A 23,704-nucleotide genomic window follows, 5' to 3' on the forward strand; every position below is an offset into this window, starting at 1 on the left:
CAGTCTTTTTTCTTTTCTTTTTTTTTTTTTTTTTGTAGAAGTTCCAGCCACCTCTCTCCACTTCCTCATGATGCACTATATTGAAATAGTTGACAAACTCTCCAAGGGCGCCCAATGGGCCACTCTAATAGTGATGGATTCTACTATTGCTTCTAGAGTTCTTTGTTTCTCTTTGAAAATTCGAGAATTTCTTTCCTCCCATACTATCCACATTATTGCAGCTTTAGTACATTTGCACATGATCCTTGCCCACTTCTTTGGCCGGCTGAAAACTAAGGGTGCAAAAAGATCTAACATGTTAGAAGGAGTCATCCACCCGCAACCAAATAGGGAAAGAAACCAATCCCAAATATAAGAAACAAAAGGACAGGAGATTAGCAAGTGATAGCATGTCCCACCATTAGCTTTGCAAAGTATACACTACAAGTAAGAAGGGCAACACTTAGGTCTCTTTTTCTGTAGTAGGTCAGAAATGTTAACCTTCCAATAGAAGACATCCCAGAAGAAAGCACCAACTCTAGGAGAAAATTAGTCTACACCAACTCTAGGAGGCACAAGAGAAGAGGCCAGAAGAGAAGGGAGTCCAAAAACTAGAGTCAGAGTTGAGAGGGATTCAGAAACACCTCATCAAGAATGTGAAGGAGACTATACACAATTGAAATTTCAGATTCCCATTAGACAAACTTAACCCCACCTATCCAGGGTCTTGAAAGGTTGGACTAGATACGGATCTAACCCTTGATGTTATCGCACAAAGTAGTTGCCATCAGACTCAAAATCGTATTCTCATGCTTGTTAGACTTGTACATGAATCTTCTTTGTCTCCGTGCCCAATTTATGTAGAATTCCTTCAGATAAAACACGGCCAGAAATTGACATATTTATTCATATGCTACAAGGACCAAGGTCCAATAAACCATTACAAGAGAAGAAAAACAAAGAGTTGGGGAAACAGTCATATGGCTACTTTCATCATGTTAAAGCAATCAACTCTCATGGCCATTTTTTTTCACTAATTGTCTGTAGACCAGTAAAGTTGCTTTGGGGTCTAAAGATTGTTGTTTCTCCACCCAAGATTCTATGATGACCTAACCATGTCTAAGATGATGATGATAGAACAACAACAATAAAAGATACCAACGTTTTCCATTAAATGACCTTACGACTAAATCTAACAATGTCTAAGATCATAACAATAAGAAAAAAGATAACTAGAGGGAAGAAAATCTAACAACACATCTGCTAATGCTCTTGCTTGTCCAAATTAAGCTGCTGAATTTGTATTGTAAATTTTCCATTACACACACAGTAGTCAAAGGAGAATCTTGCTTGCATTTTAGAAAGAAAGAGAACAATTTAGTTGGTTTAATCTATGCAAAATAAAAAAAAAAAAAACAATAGAAAAAAGAAATCCATCAGGAAGAGAATTGAGAGGTAAAAATTGGGTAGATAGTATTTTCTTGTGGAGGAAACAGAAAAAATAAACAAAACAAACAAAATTAGGATGCTAAATTTCTAGTCACCAGAAAGTATAGAATAATTAGAAAAAAAAGTCCACTTGATTTGACCAAGAATGAAGAGAGAATGATGAAGGTTCTTTTTTGGCCCTTGTTGCACTGAACTCTTCTAAAACCCGAAGAGAAACTAGGAAATCTGTTTGTTCCATTGGCTTTTCATTCTAATCTTTTTATTTGTCCCACAATTACCCAAGTGACCTTCCCATATGCTTTAAACTTTGAAAAAAACATAAAACAATCTTTTTTTTTTCGGTATCAAATCAAATAACTCAATTGTAACAGGTTTTTGAGGCTTATGCTTCTTTCTGACAAAGACTTAAGCCTCGAACCAAAGTTATGAGGTTTAAACCTTGAGGCAAAACCTGTAAGCCTTTTAAAAACATGCATAGATCTCATCTTCAAAATACAATGGTTAAATACAATATCAAAAGAATCCGCTCCATGTTTTTACCTTCCTGCAAGTGGTTATTGGGTCATCAGCATAAAATGGAGGATAACCAACAAGCATCTCATACATTATTGCACCTAGTGACCACCTGCAGTCAGTCCACTGCATAAGAGTACATAAAAATGGAAATTGCTGTAAACTTTCCCATGTTTTTCAAGAACAAGTTATTTCTACATAGATACCGCAGAAACTACATGATCAGGCAACCAAATTAAAACAAAAACAAATAATAGGTCCAGTTATTTATGCCTAAAGTACTAGCCAATTCCTTTATTTTTGGAAATTAAATACTAGCTGACTAAATTTTTAGCTTGTACAGAAGAATGATAACACAACATCCAAAGAGACTAGGGATCTGTATCCTAGTCCTTGGATAAAATTCCACCTACAGATATCTAACAAGTGATCACTGACTACTGATTTTTTGGGGCTGAAAACAAGATCAAAAAGAGGTTTATTTATTGTTTTGATCAGTAAGACATCAAATAGTGTTTTTGAATCATAAGACAGTACGCAGAAAAACAACATAGACAATGCTAAGAAATAAGCCTCAGCTGACCTTAAATTAGCCCCAGTTACTACACCTCGGAAAGCAGATAAAACTATACACAGGGTATCTTTCAATTGTAGCTTATCGATACAAATTATCCCTGTTTGTCCCATCCCCTGCAAATGCATTATACACCTTCTGAGTACTCATCTTTGGGCCCATTTAAATGAGATGCACAGAGCAGACCCCAAAATCCAAGGTTTCCTAATCTAAATATGCATTTATCAATTTCCTGCCCTTTTGGTATTTGTATTTGGCAATGGTTCTCTTCTCTTTTTGGGTGCAGATGGATCTCTCTAAAGGATGTAGTAAGTTTATTCAGTTCAGCTTTCTTCAGTTGCCTAGAAGAAGAGGGAAAATAATGTGGTGGTACACAAGGGTAGCATTTTTTTTAATTGGTTACTTTAAATTTTAGTAATTAAAATAAAGTGTAAATATATACAACTGCCATTCAGCCCAAAGCTAATAGAATTGCAAATTTGTTTTACATACACAGGAGCTTTGTGGTAAACATTACCCCAATTTATACATTCCATATCATTACTCCCAAATAGGGATGGCAATTTCCCCCGTAAAACCGGGGCCCCGCCCCACCCTGAATGGGGCGGGTTTTCCCCAACCCTAAACAAGGACGGGGCGGGGACGGGGAAAATAATTTTTCCCCGAACCGGGTATGGAGAGGGACAGGTTTTGTATATAATTCCCCGAACTCGCCCCGAACCCAAAGGTAAATTAGTAAAATATCTCTAGGTTTAATATTGATATTTAAAATATCTCTAAGTTTTCCCTAAATTTTTTAAAATCCTAGGATCCCATAATTTTATTTTTGAATTACCCCTAAAGTATTATAACTCAATTCTAAAATACCCCCAAATTCCTATATCCTATGTATAAATTGTCCATAAAATAGATAATTTTTAAGTAATTGCCTTGGAGCGGGGAAAATTCGGGGATTCCCCGTCCCCGATGGGGAATGGATGCCCCACCCCGCCACCGGGGACGGGGCGGGTACGAGGCAAGGTGTTGTGACTTCAAGGCGGGGACGGGGAGGGGGTGCCCCGCCCCGTTGCCATTCCTACTCCCAAAATAATTGATTTCTATTTATACCCTCCTTGGCGGAAAGAAATGCAATGATCTTTTAAAGGGAAAGATTCTTTAAAAAAATCATCAAAAAGTTTTGGAGGGAAAGATAGAAGTAAAGAAAACATCATAGAGAGCATTATGGTCAAAGTGATATATTGGGTTAAAACCATGAAATTGGTTGCCACTTCCTCATGGATGATATATGTAGAGGATGACACGATGTGCCTGGGATTTTGTATGTACAAAGTTTGAGACAAATGCAGTGGATTCCTCTTAGATCATAAAGCTTAACTTTGACGGGTGCTGTATTGGTAACCCAGATGCTTCAAGCATAGGGGATTTTGTTTTTTTGCTACATCAAGCGTAGGGGGATTAAGAAATGCACATGGTGTTATACTGTCATATAGTGATGTTCTCAGGTCCAGCTGGTTGCAGGAGCTCAATAAGGGCAGAAATGTTGGCAGTATTGCAAGCATTGGAGGCTAGAGAATTAAACCTAAGAGGTGTGGTGATAGAGGGAGGTTCTAAAGTGGTGGTAGAATGGCTGGCAATAGTCAAGGCTTGTGGAGATATAGTTTCATAATGAAGGAAACCAGACATTTAGCAAGGAAATAGTGTCAAACGTTTTTTGGGTAAGGAGATCAGAAAATGGTTTGGCCAATGGACTTGCCAAACAAAGGGTAAACATAAAGTAGTTATTCTGGGCTGCACTGTAATACATAATTTTTTGGGGAAGGATGGGTAGTAATCACTAGCCTATATTTGGGAGGCATGATACATTGTATATATAATGTTCTTTTGTTCAAATCACAACTTTTTACAGTTACTCATAAAAAAGTAATAGATACTGAAGATAATAATAATAACTTGAACCAACACTGGTATTTTCAATAAACGAACCAATCACACTCCATTCCATAGCCTTTCTTCAACAGTACTTCGGGAGCAATATAGTCTGGTGTGCCAACTGTTGAAAATGCCTGAAAATACAAAAGCAAAAGCCTCTTGGTATTATAAAAAGTGCATCTGAAAGCTTAATAACTCCTCTATCATCAAGTAAAAGGATGCTCAGTAACTGCTGCATAATACTGAAAATAAGTTGATAGATAGATAGATGGATATGCATGTATTATATTTATTGTACAAAGAAGCAAGGAGATATTGTCGGAGTTGAACTGGTATATTTGGAGTTGTACCATAACAAATGCTTGTTCTTTCTCAAGTCATAATGGTCCTTTGATGATATCACAATCCAGGGCAAAGAAGTAAAAATCTCCATTTGTGTTAGGAAAAAGATCAACAAACTCTTAATTAGTACGAATGATCAGGTGCATCTACTGAATCCTGATAATCAATTTGCAACTAAGAAGTCTAAGATTGATGATCAAGATATACCCCAAAACTAACCACTTTATCTTTGACCAATCATCTATGATGGGAAAGAAATAGAAGATTGCCCATAGAATTAGAGCAAGATGGTTGGAGTAAAGTGAATCTGGTGTGTTGTTTGACTGGTATAGGAAATTTTTACGAGACAGCTATAAGAACAACATTGAGATATGGGACAGACTGCCGGGCAAACAAGAAACAACATGTTCAAATCTGATTTTAGGCTTGTAGCTAAGATGAGCTTGCCAACAAAGATTTTTTTTTTTTTGATAACTGAAATAATTTTATTAATCAGCAATAGACAATAGTACAAAGTCCCCAAAGAAAGGCACGAGTTGCAACTTCTCCGGGCTAGTTAAGTACAGATTTCCAAATTAATAACAACTTACAAAGAAGCACAAAAAAGATCTTCCCTAGAAACCCCCTGTTTGGCTAAAGCATCAGCCAAAGAATTAGCAGACCTACTAACCCATTTTACCTCAACTCTCATATTGCTGGTTAACCACTTTACTTTTTTGATGAGATCTTTGTAGCCCCAAATGGTGGTATCCAAGTTTAGGAGCCACCTTGTTACCACCTAAGAGTCCCCTTCAACTAGGAGATGCTCCACCCCAAGCTGGTTGGAAATCTGAATTCCTTGTACTGCAGCAAGGATTTCTACCCTTGTGGAATCCCCCACTCCCACCGGTCCTGAGAATAGGGAAATTATGTTGCTGTCCTTATTTCTCAGGATACCCCCTATACCTGAAGGCTGGGGGTTGCCTTGGCTGCTTCCATCAAAGTTCAGCTTGATGACACCTTCCAAAGGCGGAACCCATTCTGACAGAATTCTATCCTTCTTTGTTGAAGTGTTAGCTATTACTAGCCAATTCCTCCACAAGTCATCAATGATATCCACAGTTTTCAGCCAATGGATTGCTCTTGTTAGGATACAATCCTTCATTTCATCTAACCCTCTTTCCTTCTCTAAGAAAATTCTTGCATTCCTTTCCTCCCAAAGAGTCCACAGAGTGGCTGCCCTGACACATTTCCACATGACCTTACCTCTTCTAGTGTGCCAAACAAAGACAGATGGGTTGAATAACAAGCTTAAATCAGAAGGCATAGTCCACCTACCTCCAAATAAACAAAGGCTCCACCTCTATATAGCTGTAGCAAAGGAACAGGAGATCAGCAAATGGAAACAGTCCTCATTCTCGGCCTTACACAAGGAACACCAATTTGGGGAAAGACAAAGCGAGGGTCTCTCTTTCTGTAAGTTTTCCAAAGTATTGATTTTCCCATAGAAGACTTCCCAGCAGAATACAACAATTTTTGGGGGAATAGGTCGCGCCCAGACTTCTTTGATAGGGAATCCTTGGGAAATGAGGTTAGAACTGAGGGATTTTAGAAAAGAAAAGCAACTAAAAGTACCTTTTGGAAGAGGAGCCCAAACCCTTTGATCATAAGAAGTGGGGTCCAAGCAAACAGATTCTAGTAAATGAATTAGCTCAATAACACAACTCGACTCACCATCCCTTAATCCTCTATGAAACCCAAAGTCCTAGTTTAAAGATAAGGGGTTTAACGGGCTCGGGAGAAAAGTTGCGATTAGCTCATGTTTGTGAAGGGAAGGGAATAGAGCGAGGGGAAACAATCTTTGAGGGGTTGAGTACCCACCCAAATATCCTCCCAGAACAGAATAGCATTACCAGAACAAGCATCATACCTGATGAATCTGAGGAAGCGAGGGAGAATACCATGTATAGCCTTCCAAGGTGTAGTAAGGGTAGCTCGGTGAGATATCCTGGAATCCCAACCATTTCCTACACAACCATGAATGCTTGCCACCACCTCATGCCATAATCTCTCTCTCTCTCTCTCTCTCTCGGGGCCATCTCCATAGCCACTTCCCTAGAAGGGCTACATTCTTCAGCACTAAGTTCCCTATCCCTAAACCCCCTTCTTCCTTTGGTTTGTTAACTATCTCCCATTTGATCAAGTGATCTTTTTTCACCTCTCTTGGTTCCCATAGAAAGTCCCTCATTCTCTTCTCCAGTTTCTTAGCCTCCTTTGGAGGAACCCTGCACACTGAAAGGAAGTAGGTTGGAAGGTTGGCAAGTGTAGCCTTAATTAAAGTCAGCCTACCCCCTATTGAAATGTAATTCTTTTTCCAAGCCGCCAAGCACTTATCAAATTTCTCCACAATAGGGGCCCAAAAACTACTTTCTTTAGGGTTGGCTCCTAAGGGTAGCCCTAAGTATGTCAAAGGCCAAGAAGAAATATTGCAACCTAAGCATTCTGCAATGGATTCAATCTCCCTATTCAACAAGTTTATTCCAGCCACACAACTTTTATCAAAATTTACCTTCAAGTTGGAGACCCTCTCAAAGTACTTATTAAAATCTTAAGGTTCTCCACTTTGCTCAACTCATTCCCTTCACAGAAAATTACAATATCATCAGCAAACTGAAGGTGAGTTACTGGAATGCCTCTGCTCCCTATTCTCCATCCCTTTATTTGGCCCTCCTCATCTGCTTTGGAGATCATCCTACTAAAGACATCAACAACAAGTGTAAAGAGGAAAGGGGAGAGTGGATCCCCTTGTCTTAAGCCTCTATTGGCTGGAAAAAAGTCCTTAACCACCCCATTCACCAACACTGAATAACGACAAGAGTTTAAGCATCCTCTAATCCAATTACACCATTTATCCCCAAATCCACGTCTTCTTGACATCTCCAGTAGGAAACTCCAATCCACTAAGTCATAGGCTTTCTCCAAGTCCAGTTTGCAAACAAATCCTTTCCTGCCCGATCTCCTTATCTCTTCCACACTCTCGTTTGCAATAAGGATCTGATCTGTAATTTGTCTATCCTGTATAAAGGCTCCATCTGCTTGGCTAATGAGAGAGGGGAGAACTGCTTTGATCCTCCTAGAGAGCACTTTTGCCAGAATCCTATAGATGCTTGTCACCAGGCTAACTGGCCGAAAATCTTTGGGGTATCTGGCATCATTCTTTTTGAGAATTAAGGCTATAAAGGTGGCATTGATTCCAAGACTCACAAAATGTTTATCCTCAAATTCTCTAAATACTCCAATTAAGTCTTCTTTGACTATGTCCCAACAGTCCTGATAAAATGCCATTGTAAATCCGTCAGGACTCGGTGCCTTAGCCCTATCCATAGAAAAAACAGCTTGTTTAATTTCCTCTTCCTCAATCATTCTTTCCAGCCATCCCTTATCTGTTTGGTTCAAAGTTGGCCAATTCTCCTCCCCTACTATTAACCGATTCTCTAAGGGTCTTTGAAAGATGGATTTGAAGTGATCCACAATCCTACTAGCAATCTCCTCTTGAGAGGTTATCTCCACACCATCAACCTCAAGCTTTAGTATCAAATTTTTCCTCCTTCTCCCATTATCCAAAGCATGAAAGAATTTGGTATTCCCATCCCCTTCCTTGATCCACTTATGTCTGGATTTTTGTCTCCAAGAGATCTCCTCCCTCAAAGTCTCCTCTAACTCCTTTTTCAGTTTCCTCCTCATTCCTCTGTCTTGGTCATCCATCATCCCTTGGGATTCTTTTGCATCTAACTCCTCAATCGGAACCAATAATCTAGCTTTTACCTCCTCCACTCTTCCAAATTGATCCTTATTCCATTCTTTTATTTTGCCTCTCAACCTTTTTAATTTTTTGTGAAATCTAATCCCATCCCGTTTCACTTCTCTCATCTCTTCACTCCACCATTCCTTAACCTTAGGCAAGAAATCTAGGTGTGTCAGCCACATATTTTCAAACCTGAATGGTTTAGGTCCATTACCAAGAGGTTCTCGTCCTACTTCTATAGGGTAGTGATCAGAGGTTATCCTAGGTAGGGCCTTAGCCACCAAACCTCTCCAGTGGCTCTCCCAACCCTCATTAAATAGGAATCTATCAAGCTTTGAGCAGGTTAGGTTTTCTTGGAATTATGAAGTGATTGAACTTCCTCATACTAGTTGTAATGGCCTACCTAGGATTATTTGACTCATTTGTGAATCTTATTGCATTAAAATCACCCCCCCCCCAAACACCAAGGACCTTCCCACAAACCTTGAATTCCATGAAGCTCCTATCATAACTCATTCCTCTCTCTGTGATTATTTGGACCATACACATTTGTTAGCACCCAAATAAACCCATCTTCCACCATTCTGAATTTTAGGGATACGGTGAAGTTTCCTATTAGCTCTTCTACTGGTTCTACGAAGTCCTCCCTCCACAAAGTTACTATTCCCCCCAAGGCTCCCCACGACGGAGCTGAGCACCATCTTACCCCTCTTTATTTTCCAGATCTCCCAGACCCACCTTCTATCCAGTTCAACTAATTTTGTCTCCTGCAACATCACAACATCAGGTCTTTCTCTCCTAAGTAGCTCCTTAATCGATCTCCTTTTTCTGGCACTACCCAAACCCCTTACATTCCAGCTTATTATCTTCATTACCTTTCAAGAATTTAGCCCTCCAATATAGTGTTCCTTCATTTAGAACCCTTCTTTCTTTCCCCTCTGCCACTGAATTCGATATCCCCTTCAATGTCCATTATTAGTCTCTCTACTTCAGACTTTTTCTTCTTTTTCCTACCCTTATTTCCCACTGACTTCCTATTCTGCCCTTTATTTCCTAACTCCTGCCCCAATCTATTGGTTCTTGCCTCTGATTCAGGGTTTTTTGGAGCCACCTCTATCATTTTCTCCTTCTGTCTATATTCCTCCAGCAGGGCACAAATCTGCTCCCAAATCCATTCTAACTCCTCTTGTTTCCTTTCTAACAACCCAACTCCCTTCTCTAATCGGACTCCATCATTATCAATCGCCACTTCCTTGCTACCAGTTGGTTGGTCTAGTTGGGATTCCAGGACATCTGTTACAGGCAGAGAACCCAAGTTAGTATCTAAAACCAAATGGACAGGCTTACCTGGAATTAGCATAGATGGTTGCATGTGGACCGGCTGCTGGGTATCAATTCTTGGAGTCAGGACTAGGCCCTTCCCCTTTTTCGGACTCAGCCGTGGAAGCAGACTAGGTACAACCAATACTTCCTCACCCTCTACAGTCATAGAAACTTCACTTCTCTTTCCCTCTGTGTGAATCCTTAGGTAAGGCTCCAAGTTTGATACATGTCTCTTTGGCCTGATGTCCTAACTAGGCTGCACATATGGAATGGACTCATTTATTGGTGGGATGCACTCTACCTTACCTCTTTAAGTGTTCCCAACTCCACCTGTCTTTTGTATAGCATACCCAGTTTGGGAAAGATCTGTTCTCTACTGCTAAGGCTCACTCTTCTTCGCGTTTTGATATTACCAGAATCTTGTGAATCCGTCTCCTCCTCTAGGAATAACAGTTTAGTGTTTAGGCTACCCTCTTCCAGTATATCTCTTGGTTTTTGGAGGTCGATACTTCCCAAGCTAATGGCTTCTCCCAAATCTGAATCGGAATCATAAAGTTCTTCATTGTCTGTTAATCTTTCCAAATCAGAGTCGAAAACCTCACTGCTCTTCACACTCCTGGGGTTACGGCGTTCCTGTTCCTTATGCGGCATCTTCTTCGAGGGTCTCCACTGTAACGAGTTGGAGACCTTCGCTAAACTGTTCGAATGAGAGAAAGGGCTTGAGGAAGACAATGGTATACGGATTTTACTGTCTACTTGAGGAGACAACCTTGTCACGTGCTCCTTTTAGTTGTCACGCACCCCCCTCACTCTTGGGTTTTTTAAGCATAGCCCACTTAACTTTTCGGGCCTACTGGGCCCAGAATTACAATTTAGAGATGGGCTTGCTGGTTGGACCCCCGTGCATATTCTTGAGGCTACCAATACCTCTACCCGACCCGATGAATCACCTCCCTCCTCCCGTATTGCACTCGAACCATTTCTCTCCACTGGAGTAAATTGCTTAGGTCCACAAGCAACTGCCTGAGCAAAAGAAACTTTGGTTTTCCCACCGTTGCCTTGTGTAACACGTCTAACATTTCTAATGGTCTCCTGATCCGAGTCTTTTGGCCTGCCTAAAGGCTGTGCTTCCATTCTTGTGAAAACTCCTTGTTTCTTTTTTACAGCCACTTTCAGGCTGCCACGTAGCTGCAGCTCCTCCACCACTTCGTCTTCCTCCTGCCTTGCTTCTCTCCATGGGGTAGCTTCAATGGAGGACAGTAACCACACTGGGAAGAACAAACCCTCCACAGCTACATTCACCTTCCTCGGTATATCTTCTGGTTTTACACCACCTAGTAGAATGGCTGCACTTCACAGGTCTCCCCAACAAACACCATCAAGGCGAGCTCCACACAACAAAGCAATTGAGTTTGCTGTTTTTTGATTCCGGAGATGGAATGGCAACCCAAGCACTCGAACAATTACATTATCTTCCACTGAGAACACTTTTGAATTTGATGAAAACGACATTTAAAAACTGAGAAGGTTCCCAAATCATCTTGGATACTTAGGGCTCTAACATTTACCTGGTTTTCAAGAGGGTCCAATACTGCCTTAGCAGGATCGAACAGGGTCACAATGAAGGTGCTTCTTAGCTCCATCTTGCTCTTCAACATTTCTGCAACTTTCCACAAGTCTGTCACCACCCCTCCAGCTTCAACCACTAGCATTCTATCCCATTTTCCTTTTGTCCCCTCTGCTACCAATGAAGGGTCCCTCCTACTATTTGCCATGGCAACAAACTTTTTGTTTGTATCCTCTTTTTTACACAAAAACTGGCTTCTGGTTTCTGGTCGTTGTCCCCTTTCATCAACTTTCATATTCTCTTTATTCTCCATTCTCCTTCTATTTAGAAAATTTGTTAGTGTCCCAGCAATCCTTCTCCACCCTTGATCATTCTTCCCTTGAAGAAGACAAATCATTTGTTTCCTTCCTTTAGAGAAATATTCAGTTAAAGAAATAAATGCACCTTTTGCATTCTTCTTGTTCTCCAGCACATACCTCCTACCCGATCCTGAGAAATTTTCTTTCCGATATTTCTGCTTCCCTTTAGCAACTGCATCAGAGACAAACTCTTTCACCCACTCAATCATTTCTGAGCCTTCCACAAGGATCGTGGCTCTCTTCTGTTCTCTTACTTTCAAACCCATTCTTCCTTTGATCCGTATCTCTTCGAAGAGAAACTCTTTGGCCTCTATCCTCAGAGCTGACCTCCATTTTACTTTCTCCACGAAACCTCCCTCCACTTTCTCCACGAAGCCTCCCATGGAAAGAAGTCAAAAAGTAGTCTGTTCTCCAGCACTACTTTCTCCACTTTCTCCAGCATGAAACCAACTCTTGCCAACAAAGATGTTAGCAATAGGTTATTCCTAGCAAAAATGTTTCAATAGGGAATTACATATTATTATATAGTAAGTTAGCACCACCAACATTGTTTTAGGCCCCAAGTGTTTCTTGTGTGCTTCAGCCCTTGTATTAGGGCATGTATCTCCTTAAATAGAAAGTCTTTATCCAATTAAAATAAGTAGACAGGATCATCTTATGTTTTGGCAAATAGGGATTAGATAATGACCGATACTTGATAGTTCATTCTAAATTACAAAAGCATAGCATCCAGAACACAGATTAATGTGTAAACTATTTCAGACAAGTTTGTTTTCATTTTTCTTTTTCTTTTTATATAAGTTTAATTTTCATGTCATGTAAATGGTTGTACTTCTAGTTTAAATGAAACTTGGAGTTCAAGTTAAATATAAATCATGAGGAGAGTCTAGAAACCATTAAAAATAAGAAGGAAAAAAAACATGTATACATCATACTGTTTTCTCTTAATGTTCCTCACCATTATTTACTATTAGTATGTGGACATCCAGGAGGAAGATTGAACTACTCTTCAGATGTACAAGTTTGACAATAACGTTACCATTTGTCTAAGGACCGGAGGATTTACTTAGTGGCCTAGACCAGTCTGAGGGAGGACCCTTCTCCTAGCATATTCTGTTTTAGTTAACTAAGTTATTTTCCTTCAATAAATAAATAATACTTGTTTTAACAAAATTTTTGGGTATTACCAATCAAAACAACACCAAAATTTTATATATTGTGTATCATCACTGTTAAGACTAGCAAAAATATGGTATTGGAAGAGCATAAACTGAAATAATATTTTTATAACTTCTTTTGCAGGAAAAAAACAAAAGAAGAAAAGCAAATCACTTGAGTACCAGTTTCCGCCTGTTCATCTGCCAATGCTGTAGTTGCTCGCGGGGGCTTTTCCATTTGCTGCCATTATCTGCATCTGGGAAGCATCCATCTATCTCCATCGATTCTCTCATATTCTCATCAGCCATAGGTTCATTTTCATCTAGAGTAGACAGTGCTCTGCAGTCAAGAGGCTTGCAAAGACCAAAATCAGAGAGCTTCATGTGACCATTTTTGTCCAGTAGAAGGTTGTCAGGTTTGATATCTCTGAAAAAAAAAAAGGTTGAACTCATGAATGTGGATAATACAGATGCATCCAATAAACAATTCACAAACCCCATTTTAAAAAGAACCCTGCCTCTAACAAATTATTGAAAGTGTCAACAATAGATAAATCCAAACCTATGAATATAGTTATGTTTATGAATGGACTCTATAGCCAGGACACTTTGGGCAATGTAAAATCTAGCCACACTTTCAGTTAAAGTGTCTTCTCTCATCAGCAAAGTCATCATGTCACCACCAGGCAGATATTCCATTATTAGATACAGGTAATCAGCATCTTGAAATGAATAGTAGAGCTTCACAATGCAGTGGCTGGCAACTTCTGCAAGCAAGTTCCTTTCAGCTCTAACATGTTCCACCTATAATGGGAAAGCACGTTAACCAAGTTCTGTGCAAGGAAGGACTTAGCAACAAATTGTTTATGATAACTAACCTTAAGGACCAGAACAAATAATAGAGAACATAAAAATTGCAGGCTTCAAAGCAAATATTGTCTGAATAGTTTTACCCTAATGACATCCTATGGCATTGCTTCAATCATCAAATGGACAGACTAAAACAAAATTTGTATAGGCAACATAAAAAGAGAAATTTAAAAACATCATAACCAAAACAAACCAAGTGGCAGAGATTTTTGGACTGACCGTGTAATGCAGATATTTTATTATAAGAATATATGGGACAGAGTTGCACAAGGTAGAGACTACTATAAGCCCTGGTTAACCCATCAACATTCCATACAGTTTACATGACGTCTACACAGGAAAGGCAGGTAGGTCGTAGGTACCCATGATGTAGGACTGCCTCCCCTAATACCAATAAAAGTAGGACCATCTGTTTTGATGCCAACTGAAGTACGACAACGTGCACCAATACCAAAATGATGTAGGAGCTCCTACTACGATACAAATTGAAGTAGGATCGCATGGTCTAAATCCCAGAATTGTGGAAAATATCAAATTAGGGAAAATAGGCCTATGGTTGGATTTTTTTCAACAAAATTTTGATGTAGATTTGTCCTGGGCAAGGTCCAAAAAGGCTGTACTGTTTTGTATTGGTGGCTTTCCGAAACCCCAAATAAGGGGTTTTTGGAATTTGGGCCTTTTCAGGGGGTAGGCAAATCTAAAACCGACTACCTTAAACATTTAAAAAAAAGTTATAAAGTATTGAAACACCCGATACGCCTGTTTGTGCATATCGGGCGTATTGATGCTTTAAACCATGGTCCTGGGTAGATAAGGGGCAACCAAGTTTGCTATGGTTTGGAGTACATCTTGCACAAAAGGACAAAAATTCTATAATGTGGAGAAGACTAAAAATTCATGAAAACTAGGGTTCCAAATGGAATTTTGGGATGATATTTGGTATGATAAAAGGATATAAAGGTATATGGGGCCAACCAAGTATGAAGTAATCAGAAATGGTTTGGCACAAGGGAAAAACTGCCAAAACAAGAAAAAAATGGATTTTGATGTAAACTTTGACAAACACTCCTTTTTCTGACGAATTTGAAAGTTGTTGATAACTATAATGGTATAATGGTTTGAGAGTGAAAGAAGAAAGAAAAAACATGTAATCACTCAAATGGGTCGGTCCTATAATCTCTCTAGGTCCTTGGAAATCATTCACCAAAAGTCACACAAGCAGAAAATAAGCTCTAAAATTCATTCCAATACCTATATGCCCATTTTTTTTAACTCTTTTCACACATGTGCTTGCATTTTTTTTTATAAGTAACTTCAATTTTATTAGAAAATGGTTATATAAAATGGAGAAAGCTGTTACCATGAAATTTGGTCTTTCTGGATGCAGGTGGAGGATGCGTTTGCAATTGGGGGGGGGGGGGGGGATTCAGGTGGCCTAAGATGTGTTAGGGCTGTTTAGTATGGATGGTTTGGGAGGAAAGAAATAACAGGGCTTTCAATGATAAAGAAAGGGATGAGGCTACTATTTGGGACTGTCTGCTGATAAGGGCTATTAACTGGGCTAAGGCTTTGGATCTATTTTCACTCTTCTCCTTTGATGACATATGGAGAAACTGGTAATTAGTTGCAAAATCTTCTCAAAATGGTCCTTGTTCTAATCCTTAACCATAGCTTTCAATCTTTGCAATTTTTTGTGAAATCTCACAACTTTCCAAGTGATTCCTCTTAAATCTTCCCTCCACCACTCCTTCAGCTTATGTGCAAATTCCAGCCGAATCAACCCCTTTTCAAACCTAAAAGGGGTAGGACCACCTAAAAGCCCTTTAGGCCCTAATCTAATAGGATAATGGTCAAAGGCCACTCTAGGTAGAGCTCTACAAACCAAACCTTCCCAATGTTCCTTCCACTATAGATTAAATAGGAACCTCTTCAGTTTTGACTAAAGGGGGTTTGCTTGAAAGTTAGACCAAGCGAATCGAACTTGTAAAAGGGGAATCTCCTTTAACTCACATGTTTCTATGAAATTGTTAAACTTTCTCATTCTAGTTAAAATCTGTTGATGAGGATTATTCAATTCACTCGAAAATCACATTAAAATCCCTACCATTGATTTAAGGTCCTATTTCTCCCACGTTTATGAGACCATGAAACACGCATATAAACAATACAAGGGTGGCCAGTCCTAAAATTAGGAAAAGCAGAAATTACAGAATTGCGACTATCATAAGAAAACTCAATAACCCCAATTAATTAAACAATTACTGAAATTTTAAACACAAACTAACTATGACCAGACAAATCAAACCACTAGGCCAAACCCAACAGACAACATGTAAAATGACCAAAATACACTAACTATCCACAAGCAACCCATCCAATATCTCCAGTCAACCATCAACAAAAGCCATTTGAGTAGATTCAACCACGCGATGAAAGGTCTTCTTTAATCTTTTTGAAAGGACCTTTGCCATAAATTACAAATTAAAAAGGGGAAAAAGGAATGAAGACAAAGTTAGTTTCTTCATTTCTCTCTCTTGTTTTTTTAACTGGTAAGCTTTTTTTCTCTTTTTTGGCAATCAGTACAAGAGATATAACCTTCATTTCAAGGAATAAAGTGAAGGAGAACAGAGATACAAACGCTGACACGAATCTCATCTCACCTGGCCCCTACTAAGCATTTCTGATTTCTTCAATTTTTTCATAGCATAAATATTGCCCGAGGATTTCTCCCGACATAGTCTAACCTGCAGTATAATAAGACCATAAGCAGCCAGTTCCAATTTAACAATAGATTGCAAAAATTCTAAAGCACAAGAAGGAGCAAGATTAAAAAAACAAAAACAAAAACACTATCATTTAGAGACAATAATTATGCATCACATATAAAAAACAAACAATTGTCACTGCAGGAGAAAATCACAACAGCAGGACACATTAAAAAAAGGCTATGATGTGTACTTTAGGCTTGTAGTGAAAAGAGCATGATATTATTAACTCTATACACAATCCTCTGATGCAACATACCTCTATTGGAAGTATTTCACATTTTAAAAATGGAAGTTACTTGCACTGAAATTTGAATATCATGCAAGACCAAGGTTCAAAATCTTGGTACCACGAGAGTTTCATTGAGTCAATGTTAAGACTTAAAAATTGTATTGAGGAGACGCACTGAAACACATAGGTATGCCTTTTTTGGTAAAAACACGCATACATATGCCTATAAATACAAAAATAATATCACATATTCATAGAGAACACTGATATTATGGACTAGGTAACCAAGGATATGGTATAGAACGTAAGAAAAAAGACTTGCCTATAGTAAATAAAACCCATATTGCATTTAATTAAAATGCAAATATTAAGATAGAGTGGAACTTCCTTTCGGATTTATGCAATTTATTTATTCAGCAACCTCTGAAAAACATAAGGTTAAATTAATCTAATCATATGGAATTTCTTAAGTGGGATCGATCTAATGCTAATCCTGACTCAGAAAAAAGGAGGATGCTTAGGCTGAAGGTATCATCATCATCCATGCCTTATCCCAACTATATGGTGTCAGCTACGCAAATCTTGTTTCGCCAACAATCATGACCAGCATTGACTGAGTCCCCAAGTCCCAAAAGTACCAAAAATCAGCACTGTCAGGTTATTATTAACTATATTAACTTCCTTATAAAGTATTATTTGATATAAGCACAAGGATGTAGAAAAGGTAACATCAAACAAAATGCACACTTAGAGTACACCACCTTTACACCCAATGTGATATATAGCCTAAAAATAAAATCTTTTCTTCTAAAGGAACTGAACTCTTGATGCACTAAGCATCGATTCATGATGAAACTGCATGTGACCAGACCATCTTAGTTTACTTTCTCTCATTTTATCACCTATTGGTGCTACTCCAAGGTTTCTTTGAATGACTTCATTTCTGACTCTATCATTTCTAGTTTTTTCACTCATCTATCTCATTCTCAGCATACGCATTTCTGCCACATTTATTGTTTGGAAAAGTTGTTTCTTGACTGCCCAACACTCTGCTCCATGACCAAAACAGTTTGGCAGAAGTTTTAATGCCAGCTGCCAACCTGACACATCCCTCCTCCTTTATCCAGGCATCGAATGACTCCACGAGGCAAAAATTTCTCTTTTCCTTAAACAGCACCCCTCCTTCTAAATGCTCCTAACAGATTGCATATGGAATCATAGACCAGATAAAAGCACCCTTCATTTGCAGAGAGAAGGAAAGCCAGGATTGAAGAGCCAACTGAATAGAATAACAAGACCAAGAGAAGTTGAATAGAGAACAAAAGAAAATGCAGTTACGACCCCATTGAGAGGGAAATAGAGAGATCTATTAGTTGTTTTGCTTTCTCCTGGGAAATTTTCCTTTAAGTTTGTCCTTCTGCGCCAACTTGTCAGACTGGTCAGGCAATGAAAAGAGTATCTTTAAGCTTATTCTGAATTGAAGAAAAAAAATTTTCATCATGCAATTAAATGCACAAAATCCAATGGCAGTAATCTTGTTTTTATCAATAACTAGAAATTTCATTAATTAATGAAGAAGATACAAGAGAACATCCTGGAGAGAGAGATAAACTCTCTTAACTCTCTCCAAGATGACAAAAAGGTATAGCAATTACAGAACAGCCCAGAAGAGTTGATCCCTTCCCACCCCTTGCTTTGCCAAAACATCGGCAAAGGCATTTGCATTCCTTTTAACCTACTGTAACTTGATCTCTATGTCCTGAGTAAAAAACTTAAACTTCCTCTCATTAATAAATTTCCACTAGCCAGTCTCATCTTTCTGCAGCCAGCTTTGAATCCCCCTTCAATGATCAACTTTCTTATATTCAGCTCCTTGGCTTTTTGGATCCCTTCCATCATAGCCAGGATTTCTGCCCTCAAGGAGTCTCCCACGCCTATTGGTCCCGAGTAAAGGGCAAAAAAAAAATTTGATTCCTATCTTCCTAAATTGTCCAGCATATTGCCGCTCTAGTACACCTCCAAAGGGTTCTCTCTCTCCTTCCTCTTTCTCCAGTTAACAAAGGAAGAAGCAAACAAGCCTTGAACATTTTCCGGGGGGGAGGGGGGGTCCACCTGCACCCAAAAAAAACGCATTCCTAAATATAAAGGGCAAAAGGGCAGAAAATTAATAAGTGGTGGCTAGTCTCACCATTAGCCTTGCAAAGAATGCACCACTTTGGGGAGAGGCACCAATTTTATCTCTTTCTTTGAAGAAGATCACAAGTATTAATTCTACCCAAGAAAACTTCCCAACAGAAACCACTTACCCTAGGAGGAATAGGCTTGTTCTAGACCTCCTTCACCAAAAAGGCCACAACTGAATTATTAGAAGGTTGGGTCAAAGCCAAAAAGAAGGAAGCACAAGAAAAGGAACCAGAAGAATCAATACACCAAATCCTACAATCCGACTCTAAAGGGTTCAAGAATACACCATCCAAATAGTGAAGTAAAACTGAAACACTAAATTCAGCCTTCCTGGGACTCCTAAACCCCAGGTTGAAAGACTGAAATTGAGCTAGAAGGTAACAAAAAGGTAGACACAGGCTCATCCTTAAAAATAGAAAGTCTAAAAAGGGAGGGAAATTGTTCTTTCAACGGGAGGTCACCCAACCACACATGTTCCCAAATTTTGACAAGATTACCTGAGCATAAGTTGTATTTGACAAAAGGAAGCAAAACTGGAAGAATATCATAGATTGATTTCCATGGTGAAGCTCTTGTTGCCTTGTTCCACAATCCAGCATCCCATCCATTAGCTGCAAACCCATGAATGCTAATAATCATCTTTGCCCACAATTTGTCCTTTTTAGCTGGCAGTCTCCATAACCACTTCTTCTCCTCACCAGGCTCCCACAAAAAGTCCCTCATTAGTTTTTCCAATTTTCCACTCACACCTTCTAGAAGTTTAAAAACTGATAGGTAGTATACAAGCAAATTAGCCAAAGTAGACCTAATACTGGGTTCCAGAAATTAGCACATCTTGGATTATCACCCAAAGGAAGCCCCAAATAAATCCAAGGCCATTGAGCCACCCCACAACTTAAGATTTCAGCAATATCAGATATCTCCCTCTTATCCACGTTGATCTCTGATGCTTGAAACATGGGACACGTATCAAGTTATGTGGGTGGCAAACAGTAGATAAGGTGCCAAATACCACACCCAAGACATTGCAATCAAAGAATTTATTTTTATCGTTAGTATAATCAACAAGCCTTTATTTCTGCAATGAACTAAAATAAATACAAAGAACATCCCCCCTGAATTCTACTCAAAGGGGGTGAAGGAAGACACAAGACATTTACTAATCACCCACAAGGAAAAACAGAACAGAAGCAGGAAAAAGTACAACTATTCCAAGCTTAAAGCTTCCTGGTACAGATTTGCACCCTTCCTTCTTCATGCTAATCCATCTACCAACAAATTGGTTAACCAAGGCACTTTATTAATAAAAGAACCTCAGACATAAAAAGAGAACCTTTTTTTTATCAGCAATGCAGAAAAAGAGAACTTCCTATCGAATGTTTAGAAGAAGATCCAGAACAGAAATAAGATAAAGAAAACAAAGCAAAAGTACAAATAGCCCTGAAATCCTAAACAGGGAAATCAAATGGCATAATGACTACCCTGCCAAGTCCATCCCCCCAATACAAGGATTCTCTGTCAACCCTGCTCCTAGCTAGACCATCTGCCAGAGAACGCTAGCTGATTACTGACGTAACATTGTTGTCTGTATATCATTCTTTCTATGCAAATTTAATAAAATTCTGATTCTTACTAAAAAGCATCATTCAGAAAGGCAATGATCTTTCCTCCCTTGGTTCCGTAGAGCCCAAGGGCCACCAAACAATAATCTCAACCATTCTGTTTCAACTGATCAGTCTCCTTCAATCTCTAACCTTTCTAAGTTAAGGGAGTAGGCAAATCTCAGTACTTGTAACAAGGATAAAACCTTAGCTCTTAGTGCACTTCGTTCTGTGATGGGACCAGAAGTATGCTACAATCATCTCTCTACATGATACAAAAGGCATCTCAATCTGATAGCCCTGGGATTCCTAGAGTGCATTTATTTATTTATTTATTTTGATCAATAACAGAATTTCATTACTTTCACAAAAGTGATTACATTGAGGAAGATAAACTTTCTTATCTTCCAACTGGAGCTTAAACTCCCAAGAACAATAAGGAAAAAATTACACTTGTGCCCAAAACATTGACTCCCTCTCGACTCCTTGCTTAGCTAACCCATCCTGGAGTGCATTTATTCATGTTGATATTACAAGATTTTGAAGTGGGAGATCCAATGCCTTCGAATTCGTTTTCTCAGCCAAGAAAAAGATGCTACCTCATGCCATGCCATCCCCTAATAATGAAAACAATAGGAACCCCTCTAAATTCTTCTCTTGTGGATATCCAATTGGCTACTCATATTACCAAAGAAATTTATAAAAAGTAAAATCTATGACCAAATTTGATTCAATTTTTTGTACTGGAAATTTTCATGTTTCTCTTACAAAGGGCCGAGTGATAGGCATCGCCCATTACAACAAGAGAACAAAAATTTTAAAAAAAAAAACATCACAAGTACATGCTTCAGCCTATTCAAACTCTAAAGTAGACCCAAATTCTTCTCTTTTGACCCCCCCCAAAAAAAAAAAATTCTGGAAGAACTAAAATCCAATCTAAAAGCTTTGATACAATAACGACACAGAGTTTCTCCTTGTGTTTCAATTTTTCTTCAAAGATTCTTCTATTCCTTTCCTTCCACACCTCTCAACACATTGCGAAAGGAACACAGCTATATAGGACCTTTGCTTTCCAATCTCCATTGAGAACTGGCCAGAGTGTAAAAATATCTTTTGGAGACTCATTTTGAAGATGGAGAAGAAATGAAAAGGTGGCTTAACAACTCATTGCTCTTCTTACAAATGGCACACATGTGGGAAAGAACCAACCCTTCAATCCCCATTGGTGCATATCAATAGTGTTGACCATCTTGAGAATCATTTGTGAAGAGAAAGCTCTAATATTTTGAGGGACCCTTTGATAGTCAAGGGGCTTTTTATTAGGGCCTAATTGAAAAAGAGGATGAGGAAGTGATGGAGGTGGTGGACCAAGCTGACAGTGACAACAATGACAAAGGACAGACAATTATGCATGTTTAGTTCTTTTTATTGTGTTTGTGCATGTTCAATGTAGCATTATATGTCATCATTATCAATAATTATCAAAATATCAACTTTTATCAGGCAACACTGTGATACCATATGATACCATGGAATACACCTCAAGAGTGCATGAGATTTCATGGTACCAAGTCCAAAATCTGATACATGTAAGGTGATACACACCAATAATGTCAGCTCAGTTTGGGAACAGCACGAATACAAATATGTACAGTGCAAATACAAGGCTTTGCACTGTCCATATTTGTATTTGTACTCTTCCCAAACTGAGCCATCAAGATTTTGAACCGTGTGCATGACCATAAGACTACATATCCGGTTTTGTATAGGTAATGAGAAATTTTTACTAAAATATCAGGATGCAAAAGAAAAGGAGTAGCATTCATGTTCGTTTCATTTCCTTTAATGAATCCAGTGCATCTTTTTTTTTTATTGGTAACTTTTCTTTATTAATGGTGAGAATGTAATATTTACAATGCTTATGTACATGTAACTGCTTCATCATTAAGACCCATGTTCATCCGCCCTCCCTCTATTTCTATTAATACCTTTTGCATATATCTAACATTTGTGATCCCTCAATACATTTACTCCCTGCTTTTAATGGAAGGTTTATTTTACTTTTCAAAAAAAAATTACATTTACTCCCTGTTTGCCCCTTGTTTTGCAAGTTCATCAGCTATACGATTTGCTGATCTAGGTACCCATTCAAATGAGAATAATCCTTTCCCTTGCAACATGCTTGATTTCTCTCAAGGTATGCCAGTACTGCCAGGTTCCAAGTTCCTTGAGTTACAACTTCTCAATCACTAATCATACTCGTATGAATGACATAGTGAGTGGTTGAAGACAAGAAATTGAAGGACCTTGATGGCCCATATCCACACTTAAAAGCACATGCAAACGTAAAAATATTTCCCCCCCCAAAAAAAAGGACTAAAAACAGAAACTATGCAGTGCTAATGCATTGCAACAAAAAAAGGCTTCAAATTTCCAGCGTAATGCTACAATTTGAGGCTAATATTTCCAACATTGGTCCCTTGTCAAAAGAAACTTTGGCTGACCACCCATAGCATATGAGTGAAATGAACTTCTGGGAAGAATCAAGACCACAGAAATGTGCTTGAGATATCAGACATTATAGGAGTAAAATGGACACAAGTCTAAAGCTTTTCATTTAGCTTCAAATTTTCCAGGTTGTGGAGCTGCCAGCTTTGAGACACAATTCCCAGATCAAGTTCCCTCAGATATGACATATTCCAAGAGAGAGTCAATACAGGACCCCAGGTTCAGATGGTTAATTGAAGGATCCTGTTTCAGGATTCAAACCAAGTAGAAAAAAGAAGGTTAAAAGATTTATATAGCAGGCAGAAGCAGTAAAAACACCAAACTCTATTGAAATATGAAATATCAGGTTGATGGATAGAAGTTTCCTTTTTTTGTTCAAAAGCAAAACAAGATTCTTTATTTCGTTCTTGCTTTATTTCTTTGGTAGATAAGCTTCAGTTGTTGGCTGTCAGTAAGAAACTTAAAAGTACTAAAGATGGGATTCTACACAGAAAGACATTAGCAACTAAGCTAGGTATTACCTTTCAAGTTCCCATTATTGTTCAAGAACAAAACAAGTTTCATTATT

The 23,704-nt window shown here is 38.6% G+C and overlaps 1 protein-coding gene across 1 annotated transcript in view; it reads right to left on the reverse strand.

Moving 5' to 3' along the window:
* The window catches only part of LOC104590399 (AGC (cAMP-dependent, cGMP-dependent and protein kinase C) kinase family protein), a 52,221-nt gene that overhangs the window by 15,259 nt on the left and 13,258 nt on the right, over nucleotides 1-23,704 (reverse strand). Inside the window, exons 3-7 of the mRNA XM_010249067.3 lie at nucleotides 16,507-16,590; nucleotides 13,539-13,780; nucleotides 13,160-13,403; nucleotides 4,499-4,578; nucleotides 1,969-2,053 (exon numbers count right to left, since the gene is read on the reverse strand). Of these exons, the coding sequence (XP_010247369.1) occupies nucleotides 1,969-2,053; nucleotides 4,499-4,578; nucleotides 13,160-13,403; nucleotides 13,539-13,780; nucleotides 16,507-16,590 (735 nt within the window). The remainder of the gene's footprint in view (nucleotides 1-1,968; nucleotides 2,054-4,498; nucleotides 4,579-13,159; nucleotides 13,404-13,538; nucleotides 13,781-16,506; nucleotides 16,591-23,704) is intronic.

Source organism: Nelumbo nucifera, chromosome 6 (assembly GCF_055504915.1).
Source record: "Nelumbo nucifera cultivar China Antique chromosome 6, China Antique-T2T, whole genome shotgun sequence".
Classification (NCBI taxonomy): Eukaryota; Viridiplantae; Streptophyta; class Magnoliopsida; order Proteales; family Nelumbonaceae; genus Nelumbo; species Nelumbo nucifera.